At 46.1% G+C, this 14,242-nt stretch overlaps 1 protein-coding gene across 2 annotated transcripts in view; it reads right to left on the minus strand.

The window, feature by feature from the left end:
- SLC29A2 (solute carrier family 29 member 2) overlaps positions 1-14,242 on the minus strand; it is a 62,344-nt gene that overhangs the window by 13,763 nt on the left and 34,339 nt on the right. For both annotated transcript variants that reach the window (XM_083165027.1, XM_083165028.1), the window contains exon 5: positions 5,000-5,139. In XM_083165027.1, coding sequence (XP_083021153.1) covers positions 5,000-5,139 — 140 coding nt within the window. The remainder of the gene's footprint in view (positions 1-4,999; positions 5,140-14,242) is intronic.

Genomic DNA, 14,242 nt, shown 5'->3' on the forward strand with positions numbered 1-14,242 from the left:
CTGGAACCGAAAAGGCTGTTTTTTCTTTTGCGCTATCAGTTAGGGGTATCTGCCAGTAACCTTTAGTCAGGTCCAATGTGGTGAGAAAACTGGCTGTTCCCAGCCTTTCTATAAGCTCATCCACACGGGGCATGGGGTATGCGTCAAATTTGGACACCTCATTTAATTTACGAAAATCATTACAAAAGCGTATGCTACCATCTGGCTTCGGGATGAGAACTATAGGACTGGACCACTCACTGTTGGATTCCTCTATGACTCCTAGTTCTAACATGTTTTTAACTTCTTTAGAGACAGCTTCTCTCTGAGCTTCAGGAATCCTATATGGCTTTAAATAAACCCTGACCCCTGGTTCAGTGACAATGTCATGTTTTATTATGGTCGTTTGGCCAGGCAGCTCTGAAAATATCTCCCAATTTCGGTTGAGAAATTCTTTAACCTGATTGTTCTGATCAGCTGACAATGTCTCTGACACCTTCACCACGGGAAGCAACTGAGGTGAAGACGCCAAAGAGCAAGGCTCCGCTGACAGAGACAACCTATCTTTCCAGGGTTTGATTAAGTTAACATGGTAGATTTGTTCAGGTTATCTCTTACCTGGTTGGTATACTTCATAATTGACCTCATTCACTTTTTCCAAAATCTCAAATGGTCCCTGCCATTTAGCTAGGAACTTGCTTTCCACAGTGGGCACCAACACAAGAACTCTATCCCCCGGAGCAAATTCCCGTATCTTGGCACTCCGGTTATATACCCTCTGTTGAGCACTTTGGGCTTTTTCCATGTGCTCTCTGACAATAGGTACCACGGTTGCAATCCTATCCTGCATTTGTGATACATGTTCAACAACGCTTTTATAAGGGGTGGGTTGTCCTTCCCACGTCTCCTTAGCAATGTCCAACAGCCCTCTGGGGTGTCTACCATACAACAAATCAAACTGAGAAAACCCAGTAGAGGACTGCGGAACTTCTCTGATGGCCATCAACAAGTAGGGCAACAAACAATCCCAGTTTTTCCCATCTTTGTCAACAATCTTTTTTAACATACTTTTTAACGTTTTATTAAATCTTTCCACAACCCATCAGTTTGGGGATGGTAGATAGACGTCCTGAGGTGGGTGACCTTAAACAATTTGCACAATTCTTTCATGACCCTTGACATAAATGGAGTACCTTGGTCAGTCAAAATTTCTTTTGGTATTCCCACTCTACTGAAAACCTGCACCAGTTCCCTAGCTATCGCTTTGGTTGTGATAGTGCGTAAAGGGACAGCCTCAGGATATCGAGTGGCGTAATCCATTATTACCAAAATTTACTGATGGCCCGAGCGGATTTTAACAAGGGCCCCACGAGATCCATGGCTATTCTGTCAAATGGGACCTCTATAATAGGCATGGGAACTAGTGGGCTCCTGAAATGAGGTCTAGGGGCATGATACTGGCATTCAGGACAGGAATAACAATATTCAGACACTTCTTTATACACCCCTGGCCAAAAGAACCTTTGTAAAACTCTTTCAGTGGTTTTTTCTGCCCCTAAATGTCCTGCTGTAATATGACTATGGGCTAAATCTAGCACCGTTCTCCTATAAGGTTGGGGAACTACCAGCTGATCCACCACTTCCTCACCCTTTTTGACAACGTGGTACAAAAGCTCATTACAAATAGCCATGTGGGGATAAGAAATCTTGGCACCTGGTACCACGGGTTCCCCATTAACAACCTTAACATTTTCTCTAGCCTTCAATAAAGTAGGGTCCTTTAACTGTTCAGACATAAACAAATCCTTCTTAACCTCCAGATCGGGCACTACTACCTCTCCGTTTCCATCAAGAGGGTCCCCACTGGACTTTCCATCTGTCCCCTCCCCAGCCAAACTAGCAAAAGGTAAAGGGTCAGAAGGTTCAAAGGACCCACATACATCCACAGAATCATTGGCATTAACTACTGGCTCTTCACTTCTCCCATCTGTGGCTAAACGTGATTCCCACAGCTTCCAAAAATGAGGAAAATCCCTCCCTATTATGGCCTCATGCACCATAGAGGGGACCAGTCCTACTTTCACAATTGCTGACCCACAACAAGTTTCTATATGTACTTCAGCAGTGGCATAATGTTGGGTATCCCCATGTATACAAGTAACCCCAATAGGTATTTGCTGGACCTTTAAGGGATTCACAAATCCAGCTTTCACAAGGGTAACCAAACTTCCTGAGTCCAGCAAAGCCTCTACCCGGTTACCCTCTAAGAACACATCACACATTTGTCTTTCGAGTTTAGGAGAAGGCACCACAGTACAAGCTAATCTAGCAAAGAAAGACATTCTGCGATTTTCAAAGGCAGCATCACATTGCATGGGTTCCTGCGTAACTGGGCAATTAGCAATAACATGACCTGGCATACCACACCTGAAACATTTAATCACACGATTATCAACCAGTTTGGGCAGCATAGACCTTTCTAGTCCCATTGGCCTGTCTCCAGGGCCACTATTTACAGTCTCTCCAGCCTTGCGCTCTCTTAACCGCCCAGCAACATTTTCCCATGGAACAGTCTTACCAGTCTTCACTGAAGGGCGCTGTCGGGGATCTGTGGGGTGCTGGGTGGTCATCAGTAATTCCTCTGCCGCCAGATACCTCTCTACCATGTCCACTAACCGGTCAGCAGTATCCGGATTTCCATGGCTCACCCACTTGCGCAGGAGCTGGGTGGTCATCAGTAATTCCTCTGCCGCCAGATACCTCTCTACCATGTCCACTAACCGGTCAGCAGTATCCGGATTTCCATGGCTCACCCACTTGCGCAGGACCACAGGCAAGGATCTCAAATAGCGGTCCATGACGACTCTCCACCATCTGGGGACCAGTTAATGTCTCTGGCTGTAACCATTTTTTGGTTAGCTGAATAAGGTTGTGCATCTGTGAGCGAGGAGGCTTCTCCAGGGCATATACCCAGCGGTGCACCCGTTGGGCTCTTACGGACAGTGCGACTCCCAGGCGGGTTAGGATCTCAGTTTTTAACTTGTCATAGTCCCGAGCATCTGCAGGGCTTAAATCAAAGTATGCTTTTTGGGGCTCACCCGAGAGAAAAGGTGCTAGCAGACTGGCCCATTGTGCTTCAGGCCAGTTCTCACGCTCAGCAGTCCTTTCAAACGTGGTCAGATAGGCCTCCACATCATCAGTCTCTTTCATTTTCTGCAGGAAGTGACTGGCCCGGATAGAACTAGAGCTGGCGGCCACATCACCGGTCCGTGTTGCAAAGCTTCGCACCACTGCGGTTACGGCCTCTCTATCCTGATGCTGTTGACTGCAAAGTTCATCCATTGCCACCTGCTGCTGCCTGATGGCCTCCTGCTGAGCTGCTGTGGCCTCCCGCTGTACCGCTGTAGCTTGCAACAAGGCTTTAAGCAGTTCCTCCATGTTGACCGATTTTTCAGGTGGCTTTGTAGCTGCTTTCACCCAGGACATATATAAAATCCTCAGCAACTTCACACTGGGCTGTATCTGCATAAACCACTGTTTTCTGCAGAGCTCACACAGCTGCGGCTCTCACTTATGCACAGAACGGAGTGCTCGCATTCTCCACCAAGTTGTAACACTGTAGGGGAATTTGGATGCCTTTTCCTGGGGTAGAAGGCAGCCAACAGCAGCTGAGTAATCACACCAGTCTTTGTGGTACAACTGGCCGCAACCAGTTTTATTTCAGCAGAAAACAAAATAAACATAAAAAGAAAATACCTTGCCTGTCCGGCACTAACTATACACAGGATGCTCCTAACTGTCACTAAAGAAAAATACAAAGTTTCCCAGTCAACACTGGGGACTGACTTGTAAAAGGCAGGTTTGCTTCTCACACAGAGACTCTGCAATCTCCCAGGCAGTCCTCTCACACTGCTCACTCTGGCAGCCTTTTTACAGCTTGCTTGCTGATTAGCTCTCTGTGAGGCAAAACACCTGTTTCTAAAAGGTGTAGGAAAAGAACCTGGGACAAATATACCTGCCCTCAAACACTACTCCAGTGCTCTTGTCACAATATATATATAAAAAATGGGGGTTGAAACTGGCACTCCAAGAATTGCAGGTGTTCAGACCGGGGTGCTGTATCGGATAAGCATACAGAGGGGGGTGTAGAATAGCACTTTCTCGATTTTCCACAAAAAACAACTTCACTCAGGTTTGAGGTGAAGTTTCGGATTTTACTCCTTCTTCCAGACCAAGTAACTTACTCAAACCTGAGTGAAGTTGTTTTTTGTGGAAAATCCGAGAGAGTGCTATTCTACACCCCCCCCCCCATATATATATATATATATATATATATATATATAGCCCTCAGTAAAAGAATATAATATACAATCCAAAGTTCTATCGTGCCTTCAGCAGACCCAAATAGCGCAGAGAGCGGCACTCAACGGATTTGGCAAAAAGGTTATTTAATTTCAAGGTGGTACAGGTGGCATCATACTGGCATCATCATCGACGTTTAAAGGCTTTCGCCTTTTTCATCAGGATGCGCCCAAAGTGCATATAGTGCGGGTGTGGGTTTTTATTTATCCACACCCGCACTCTGCTCTATTTGAGTGCCGCTCTCTGCTCTATTTGGGTCTGCTGAAGGCGCGATAGAACTCAGGATTATATATATATATATGGTGCAAAGGGGAGTAGCACACCTTGTAAGGTAGGATACTGGGCTCCGGTGCCAGTCCTGAGAGACCTGGTGAAGTCTTCCCGTGAATAGATGCAAGTCAGCGGCACCCGGAGGCAATAAGGACAATACACTGCAGTTCAGTGATCAAACGTTTTCGATGTCAGATCTGATATAGGTATGCTCATTGTGTTTGTACTGCATCCTGATGACGATTATTAATTTAACATGAACTTTCAGCATACACGACACCTTATTGCAGATACATAATTCCTAAGTGATCAACTGGGAATAAATAGGTAGGTACTGTTCATTAAATGGCAGCTGGTTATTGAAACAAATTAAAAGAGCCATAATTACCATTGATAAACCAAATAGTGGCCATTGTCAGATCGAAGAAGGTCTGAGGGCCCATCCTAACTTCAACCAGGACAGCAGTGAAAATAAAGAGTGCCAGGATAGCCAACATACTGCCGGCTATGCGTACTTTTTCGGAGATGCTAGGGAAGAAGAGACACTTTGAAACTGGAGATTTATCAGAGCAATAAACAAATAGTACAGACTTAATATAAAAAAAGAAAAAAAATACAAACTTTAAATAATGACAAGTGAATATGCATGAAATAACAAAATATAAGCTATAGGGATGGAAAAAAGGGATTTTTGGAAGAACTTACCGTTCGAATCCCTTTCTCTGATATGGTCCTGGTGACACAGCTCAACACTGGGATGTAGGAGGGTCCGAAGAAGCCAGGCACCTATCCTAAAGCTTTTAGAGGGTAGGCTCCTCCCCTACTGCATCCCGGACTCTTCAGTTCAATCTTTCAAAGCCACTGGAATACATTAACTCAGTACAAACGCCTGCACATATTATATGCACATTTTTCCACAATAACTTTTAACCAAATAACATGAACATCATGAACCTGGCATACTTACTGAGCATAAGGGAGGGATCGCGGTGTCACCAGGACCATATCAGAGAAAGGGATTCGAACGGTAAGTTCTTACAAAAATCCCTTTTTCTCTTTCAATGGTCCTGGTGACACAGCTCAACACTGGGACGTTCCAGAGCCGGTCCTTTGGGTGGGTACGCTCAGGTCTGCAGCTCTCATCACTGCTCGCCCGAATGATGCGTCCTCCAACGCGAACTCATGGAACCTATAGAATTTGGCAAATGTATGAACAGATGACCAAGTGGCAGCCCTGCAAACCTGCTCAGCTGTTGCCCCATGTCGAACCGCCCAAGAGGTGGCAACCGACCTGGTGGTATGCGCATTAATCCTGGCCGGAACAGGCCTACCAACTTTAGTGTATGCAAACGCTATAACAGAGCGCAACCACCTAGCAATGGTCTGCTTCGATGCAGGCCAACCAATTTTGTGTATGTCATACAACACTAACAAGGTGTCAGTTTTTCTGACACTCTTTACTCTGTCCACATAGATGCGTAATGCACGCACAACATCCAAATTCCTCAATTTGTCCCTTTTTTTCGAACCCTCTGGGGGTTGAAACACAGGCAGAACTATCTCCTGATTTAAATGGAAAGCAGAGACTACTTTTGGTAAAAACTGGGGTACCGTCCAAAGAACCGCCCTATCATCATGAAATATTAGGAAGGGAGACTTGCATGACAATGCTCCCAATTCTGACACCCTCTTTGCTGATGCCACTGCCAACAAAAATACCAATTTCCATGTAAGGAACTTAAGGTCAGCCGACCTTAATGGTTCAAACGGTGCCTTCTGAAGGCATTCCAAAACCAGCGACAAGTCCCAAGGTGCCACTGGTTGTTTGTAGGGGGTTTCAACCGAGACCCCCCCTGTAGGAAGGTCTGTACTTCCGGCAATAACGCAATCCTTTTCTGGAAGTAAATGGACAAGGCCGAGATCTGCACTTTTAGGGATTGAAGGCTTAACCCAGAGGAAAACCCATCCTGTAAAAATTCCATCATTTTTGTCAACTTAAAACGTGATGTATGTGACTTCCGTCGCTCACACCATCGAATAGAAGTCTTCCAGACTCTATAATAATTTGCAGAAGACACTGACTTTCTGACTTTTATCATGGAATTAACCACTGCCTCGAGAATCCTTTATTCCTTAGAATGGCGGTCTCAACAGCCAGGCCGTCAAAATTAATCGAGCTGAATCCAGGTGATTGAATGGTCCTGGTCTTAGAAGGTCTGACCTCAGAGGTAGACGCCACGAGTCCACAGACAATCTCTGAAGCCTCGAGTACCAGGACCTCCTTGGCCAATCCGGGGCCACTAAAATCACTGGGATTTCTTGGGCCTGTATCCTCTTCAACACTCTCGCCAGCATTGGAACTGGCGGAAAAACATAAAGAAGATTCCCCTCCCAGGGGATAGTCATGGCATCCACTGCTTCTGCCAGTGGATCCCTTGTTCTGGCATAAAACCTGGGCACCTGGTGGTTGAACCTGGATGCCATCAGGTCCACATCCGGAGTTCCCCACTTCAAAGTAATCTGATGGAATATCTGAGGATTTAGGCTCCATTCCCCTTCCTTCAGCTTCTCCCTGCTCAGGAAGTCGGCCTCTATATTCTCCACACCTGGTATGAATATAGCTGATACTGCTGGCACATTCTGCTCTGCCCATAGGAAGATTCTGGACACCTCCCACATGGCTAGTTTGCTGCGTGTGCCTCCCTGGTGATTCAGATACGCCACAGCTGTGGCGTTGTCGGTCTGAATCCTTAAAGGGAGTCTCTGTAACCTGTCTCCCGCCAGAGAAATCACCTTCCAGACTGCTCTCAGTTCCAAGATGTTGATCGGTAGAGCCGACTCCTCTGGAGTCCACAAGCCCTGCAGACGCAGGTCCAAGACTACTGCCCCCCAGCCCTTGAGACTGGCGTCGGTAGTGACTACCAGCCAGCTCCAGGACTGCAGTGACCGACCCCACTGAAGGGAATCCACGTCTGTCCACCATTTCAGAGAGGCTCGAGTTTCCGAAGACAGCACTATCTGTTCTGATTTCATGGTCTGTGTGTTTCCCGACCAAGCCGTCAAAATGTTCCACTGGAACACCCGAGAGTGGAACCTGGCAAACTGCAGCGTCTCGAAAGACGCCACCATCTTCCCCAGCAGCTTGAGGCACCTCCACACTGATGTGCTCCGAGAGCTGAGAATCTCCTGCACTAAGGCAACCAGATCCCTGGCCTTTACCTCCGGTAAAAATACCCGGTGCAGATGGGTGTCCAGAATGACTCCCAAGAATTGGAGTCTCTGCGACGGCACCAACTGAGACTTTTGTAAGTTTAAAAGCCAGCCGTGAGCCTGCAAAAAACTGATGGCCTCTGCCAAGTGTCTGCTGACTCTGCTTTGAACAGCAGGTCGTCCAAATAAGGTATCACTGTGATTCCCCTCAGCCTGAGCACAGCCGCCATTACAGACATTATTTTGGTGAAAACCCTTGGTGCTGTGGCCAGACCAAAGGGCAACGCCTGGAACTGTAGGTGCAGGTCTCCTATTGCAAACCTCAACAGGGCCTGATGTTCCGGGTGTATGGGGACATGAAGATACGCGTCCCGGACATCCATGGACGCCAAAAATTCTCCCTGGTCCAGGCTTAGCAGCACTGACCGTAGAGATTCCATTTTGAAATGGTCTACCCATAAATGGACATTCAGAGACTTTAAATTTAGTATTGGTCCGAAAGACCCGTCTGGTTTGGGTACCAGAAACAGAGTGGAATAAAAGCCTTTCTTCCACTCTGCCCTGGGAACCGGAATTACCACTCCCTTCTCTAACAGAGAGTGAGCTGCTCTTAAGAGAGCTGTACGGAGCCGAGCTTCCTTTGGTAAAACTGTGGGAATAAATCTTCTCGGAGGAAGACCTTTGAAGGGAATTCTGTATCCCTGGGCTATAATGTCTAACACCCAGGAATCCTAGTCTAGTGACGCCCAGGCATCCTTGAACAGTGATAGACGACCCCCCACCTTTACCACTGCCGGGCAAATCCCCTGACAGTCATGCGGACGGTTTGTCCTCTCCTTTGGTGACAGGTTTCTTGTGAAAAGAACCAAATTTTGACTTTGGGGCCTTACCCCTGGAGGACTGAAACTTTCCCCTAAATGACTGTCCTCGAAAGGACGCACCACCTCTAGGGGAGGGCCGAAAGGACGGCCTAAAAGCAGAAAATCTTGATGTCTGCTTGGCTGCGGGGGCAGGCAGGAAGGTACTCTTGCCACCCGTGGCCTGCTTAATAATCTCTTCTAATTCAGATCCAAATAATAACTTTCCTTTGAAAGCTAATGTTTCTAAGGCCTTCTTAGACTCATTATCTGCCTCCCAGGCCTTAAGCCAGAGTACTCTCCTGGCATTGATAGACACTGTGGAAACTCTGGTTGCCATTTTGAGAGCTTCCTCTTCGCCTTCCAACACATATTCTGCAGCTGCCTTAAGCTTCTCTACTAGCAACAACACACCAGGATCAGCATGTAAAATGGTGCATAAATCATTGGCCCACTCAATCATGGCCTTAGAGACCCAGGCTGAAGCAATGAGGGGACGTAGGGTGAATCCCACCCCTTCAAATATAGCTTTGAGGTTACCCTTCAGCTTTTTGTCCACCGGGTCCTTAAAAGCTGCGCCCCCTTGCACTGGTAATACAGTAGCTTTTGACAGGCGTGCCACAGAAGCATCAACTACTGGCACTTTTTCCCAGAGCTCCGCATGAGCCTCCGGCATGGGGTACAAACTTAAGAATCTCTTTGGCATCTGCAGCCTTTTATCAGGAGTTTTCCAAGCTCCTTCCAACAATTCTTGTAAACCTTCGTCTGAAGGAAATGTAACAGCTTCCTTACGCTGCCGTTTAAATACACCTTTAGCGGGAGTTTTATCCTCCACTGAAAGTTTTAAAGCCTGTTTAACAGCTATAATCAAATCCTCCACCCCTGCGGCTGAGGAATCTTCAGAATCATCACCCTGCTCCCAGCGAATGTCTGTATATGCTCCCTCCTCTTCATCTACCAATAAGGGCACCGAGTAAGACCTTTTAGGGGTCCCTACAACATCAACATCAATTTTGTCTAGTAAATCACTAAACCTGTTGATCCCCTTTGCAGTATCCTGCATCACCTGTATGAAGGCAGGATCTGCCTGGGTAAGAGGCAAGGAGCCAGAGGACTGCTGAGATGATGACATAGGTCTCTGAGATTCTACCAAGGCATCACTCTGTCTGTCCAGCAATTACACTAAAGCGTTAACAGACCTGCCCAGGGCACTAGCCCACGCGGTTCAATTTGCTCTGCCCTCTGGGGTTCACTCCCCATGGGTCTCACAGCAGCGCAAGCAATACACCAACCCCCCTTGGCCATCTGCTCAGGTACAAATTTTTGTGAACACACATTACAAGCGCTCACAGTATTAAGGGCTCCCTCCCCCAAAACCACAGCTTGTTGCTCAGACATGATGTAAAGTAACCACACAGTGCATACAATGTACAACAGCGCTCATACAGAGTCAATGCACCCAGCCACTTATCTGTCTGTCGGTTTCAGATGCGGGGAAACGATGCCCAGGAAATCCAAACACTCTGTCAGGATCAGTAAGCCAGCTCAGCTCCGCTGCAAGCGTTCTGAAAGGCGCCAAAACAGAGTGAGGAAAGAGACCAAGTCCCTGCTGCTGCGGGGTCAGTGACTTTTTGGCGCCAACCACCCCCAGACAGCCGCTCCCTTAGTAGGATCTCCTAGTTCCAGTATCTCCCCCTCGACTGGGGACCACTTGGAACATGCCTGTAACACACTGCTGTCCTCTCATAACAGGAGCTCAGTGTGTAAGCTCCGCAGAAAATGGCCACCGCCATCACGGAGCGCCTGTCCCCCATGATCCCCACCTGCGTGAAGCCGGTTTCAGAGCGCTCCGGAGCCCAGGCAGCTTCTTAAAAGAAGCTGTAAGCGCTGCACAGGGAGGCCAGACAGCGTCTCCCCTGTGCACAGTGAGCTGACAGGACGCGCTTCTGTCAGCTCCTGCTGCGCTAGCAGAGTGAGGATTCACTAATGAGAATCCTCACTCTGTGCCTACCTAGCTAGGGTGAAAGTCAATAAAATAATAAAAATTCCCTAACTACTCTAATTCTTCAGCTGCTCCTGCAGCCCTTTAGAATAGCACCCACTCCAGTGGGCACCTAACACGAACTGAAGAGTCCGGGATGCAGTAGGGGAGGAGCCTACCCTCTAAAAGCTTTAGGATAGGTGGCTGGCTCCTTCGGACCCTCCTACATCCCAGTGTTGAGCTGTGTCACCAGGACCATTGAAAGAGAAAGATAAGACATAACATAAATAGCTCTGCAGCCATATATATTCCAAAAAGATCTGTTATCCACCCCAGTACCCCAGTAAATGAATTTAGCCCCATTCATACGGACCACAGTACTGCTTAATGGAAGGAAAATCTGGTCAAATGGTAAATATATACCTGGGGGGGTAAAAAGGGGCCCAGAGTAAAGAAGTATACAGTGAAAGGTATAGAAAAAAAAAAAATGTAAAAAAATATTTTTTTTTTAAATTAAATATATATTCATGTGCTATAGGCACATGAATAAAAATAACATGGCCCTTCACAGAAAAAAAAACCTGATTTTTTGACACCAAAATTAAAAAAAACACCCTTTTAGTTTAAAAGTTCACATTCCTGCTCTCCATCAAAAGATGGAGAATTTCTACACGGAGAGAGACGGCGAGAATCACTTAGAAAGACGGAGAATATTTCACATTGAATAGGGTGGCTCGCCTTTGGAGAAAAAAAACCTCTCTCCACCGCGTGAAAAGCACAAACTCTCCAGAAATCACAGCGAATTTTTCTCATTGAATACTGCCCTTAATTATTAATAATCTAATGTGAGCCTAAAAACGTCCATTTTCAATGACATTCTCATAGAAATGCAGGGTCTTCGAGGGTTCAGTGTGAAAGGTGCTGACCCGGGTTGTCCCTGCTTCAAAAGCATGTGTGAAAGGGTCTCAACCCGGGAATGTCCCTGCTTGTCCCTGGAATTTAATTCCTGGGTTTGTCTCTGCATTTCTGGTGTGAAAAGGGGTATAACTCCATTAATTTCTCCCTCTTCTCTGTTGTTTCCTCCCCCCCCCCCATCTAAATATGTACTCTGCCCCATCTACATCTCTTCTTGTTCACCTCTACCTCCTTTTTCCCCCCACTGTCCTGCTTTTCCTCCTCCCATTCAAATTAACCTTTTTTCTTTATCCCCTCTCCCACAATGTTTTAGCCATATAGATTTTTTATTTTCGTACTACGGCCCTTATTCTGGTTCACTCACAAAGGCAAATTCCTTCTCAAATGGACAAAACCATGTGCACTGCAGGGGGGGCAGATGTAACTTGTTCAGAGAGAATTAAATTTAAGTGAGTTTTTTTGTTTCTGTGCAGGGAAAATACTGACTGCTTTAGTTTTACACTGCAATATAGATCTCACTTTGAAGTAAAACCCCACCCAAATCTGATTCTCTCTGCACAAGTTACAACTGCCCCACCTGCACAGTGCCCATGGTTTTGTCCATTTGAGAAGGAATTTGCCTTTGCGAGTGAACCAGAATAAGGGCCTATATATGTGCTTCTGGTTACTACCCTTGCAGTGTGCTTCCTCTCCAAGACTCTGGTCTTGTGCATGTTTCTGCTCCTTAGGTCTTTCCACTGCTAGTGTAGACTAACTCGGGCTCTTAATGCATGTATATGTTACTTGCCATGCAGGGGAAAAAGTTCTGTCTGTAACATGCATTTGGGGCTAGAGTAAGCTATCTGGGAGTTCCTTGTGATAAATAGTTGGCTTTATGTATTTACAAAACATGGTACCAATGCATCCTCATACATCTAGCCTCAATACGCCCTGCAGAGTGAAATGATTGCCGCGAGTGGGTCACCAGGTTCTGTTTTATGTTTTTTGCTGAAAATGATTTTAGTCGCAATGTGCCTAGCTGTATTGCGTTGTGACTAAGATGCAATTTCAGAAGAAAATGATGTGCGACGACTGGAGTACGCAAATTTTGATCATTGCGTCTGCCGCAAATAAAAAAATGTGTCCTCCAAAGTTGGCTGCACCCTACTGCCTCTCCCCCATTCTCCCTTTTTAAAAAAAAAAATGATTCCATATTTTTTGCATGGAATGGCTTGAGACATCCTTATGGAAAGAAATATCCACTGAGAAGTATTTTTTACACCTGGGAGAGTTATATATACACTCCCGTACCTTAAAAGAACAGGTGTGGATGTGCTTTAGAAATACGCTATGGTACAAAACACAAATTAGTATACAAGATCCCCCAATCTTATTTGAAACTGCCCTCCCTTAATTTTATGACCCATTTCTTTGGACATAAAGGTGATGGAGAGAATGGCTTAGCTGAGGAATCAGACCCACCACATGATTATATGTAACGGTTTTCTCTTTGACATTTGTATACCCCATTGACCAAATTAATTTGATATGTTGAAACAATGTTATAGTATACTCTTATTTTGTCACTTTACACTTTGTATGATCTGTATTCTAGACTATGTGCATGATTTAAATATATTGATTTGTTCTTTTACGCTTCAATAAAAGAAAGTTTGGGGGAAAAAAATGATCTTTCCCATAAACAGGACATATAGCTGGAAATTAACTAAAGTATGAGTGTTTAAAAGCGAGATGTTGCCCCATAGTAACCAATTCGATTTTATTTATCTAGCACCCTCTAGAGCAGTGGTTCTTAAGCTCGGTCCTCAAGGACCCCCAAAAGTGCACGTTTTCCAGGTCACGTGGCAGGTGCACAGCTGCACTCATTATTCACTGGCACATTTTAAAAGATCACAGGTGGAGCTAATTATTTCACCTGTGATTCTGTGTGGAGACCTGGAAAATGTGCACTGTTGGGGGTTCTTGAGGACCGAGGTTGAGAACCACTGCTCTAGAGGATACTAGCTAGAATATGATTGGTTGCTATGGGCAACAACTCGCACTTCTAAAAACTTACACTTTAGTAAATTTACCCCATGTTGGGAATTTTACTAAGATGGGAATTCTATTTTGGTACTTGTGGAGTATCACGGCTCCCATCGCATGCCATATATAGTGGCATGCGATTGGATGCCATTTTTGCAGTTTTTAACCGTTTTTTTTTTTACAAAATCGCATGCGATCGCATCTCATGCGATCAAACGTTCAATGGCCCCCAAATGTCATTTTTGAGGCTGTACCACCCCCACTATCAACGCGAACCCAAAGCGTGGCGAGCGTAGCGAGCCCGCGAGGGGTGGCAGTATGCGTCCTACGACCTTTTCATACCCCCACTATCCACGTCGGCGTGGAGTTGAGAATAGAAAGTGTGGCGAGCGCAGCGAGCCCGTCAACTTCAAAACCCATGCAGTTCCTCTTCCCTGCCTGGGGTGTCGCTGTCTGCTGTAGTGCTTTTAGCACAGTGTTGTCTGTATATCAGCACTGATATGCAAACCAGACCTGTTCTATAAACACCACAGCAGACAGTAACACCCCAGGCAGGGAAGAGGAACTGCATGGGTTTTCAAAGTTGGCGAGTGCTAGAAAAAACACTAGGCAACACCCTGTCAGTTATCGGGGATTTCCACCT

The sequence above is a fragment of the Crinia signifera genome, chromosome 11 (genome assembly GCF_055691185.1).
Source record: "Crinia signifera chromosome 11, ASM5569118v1, whole genome shotgun sequence".
NCBI lineage: Eukaryota > Metazoa > Chordata > Amphibia > Anura > Myobatrachidae > Crinia > Crinia signifera.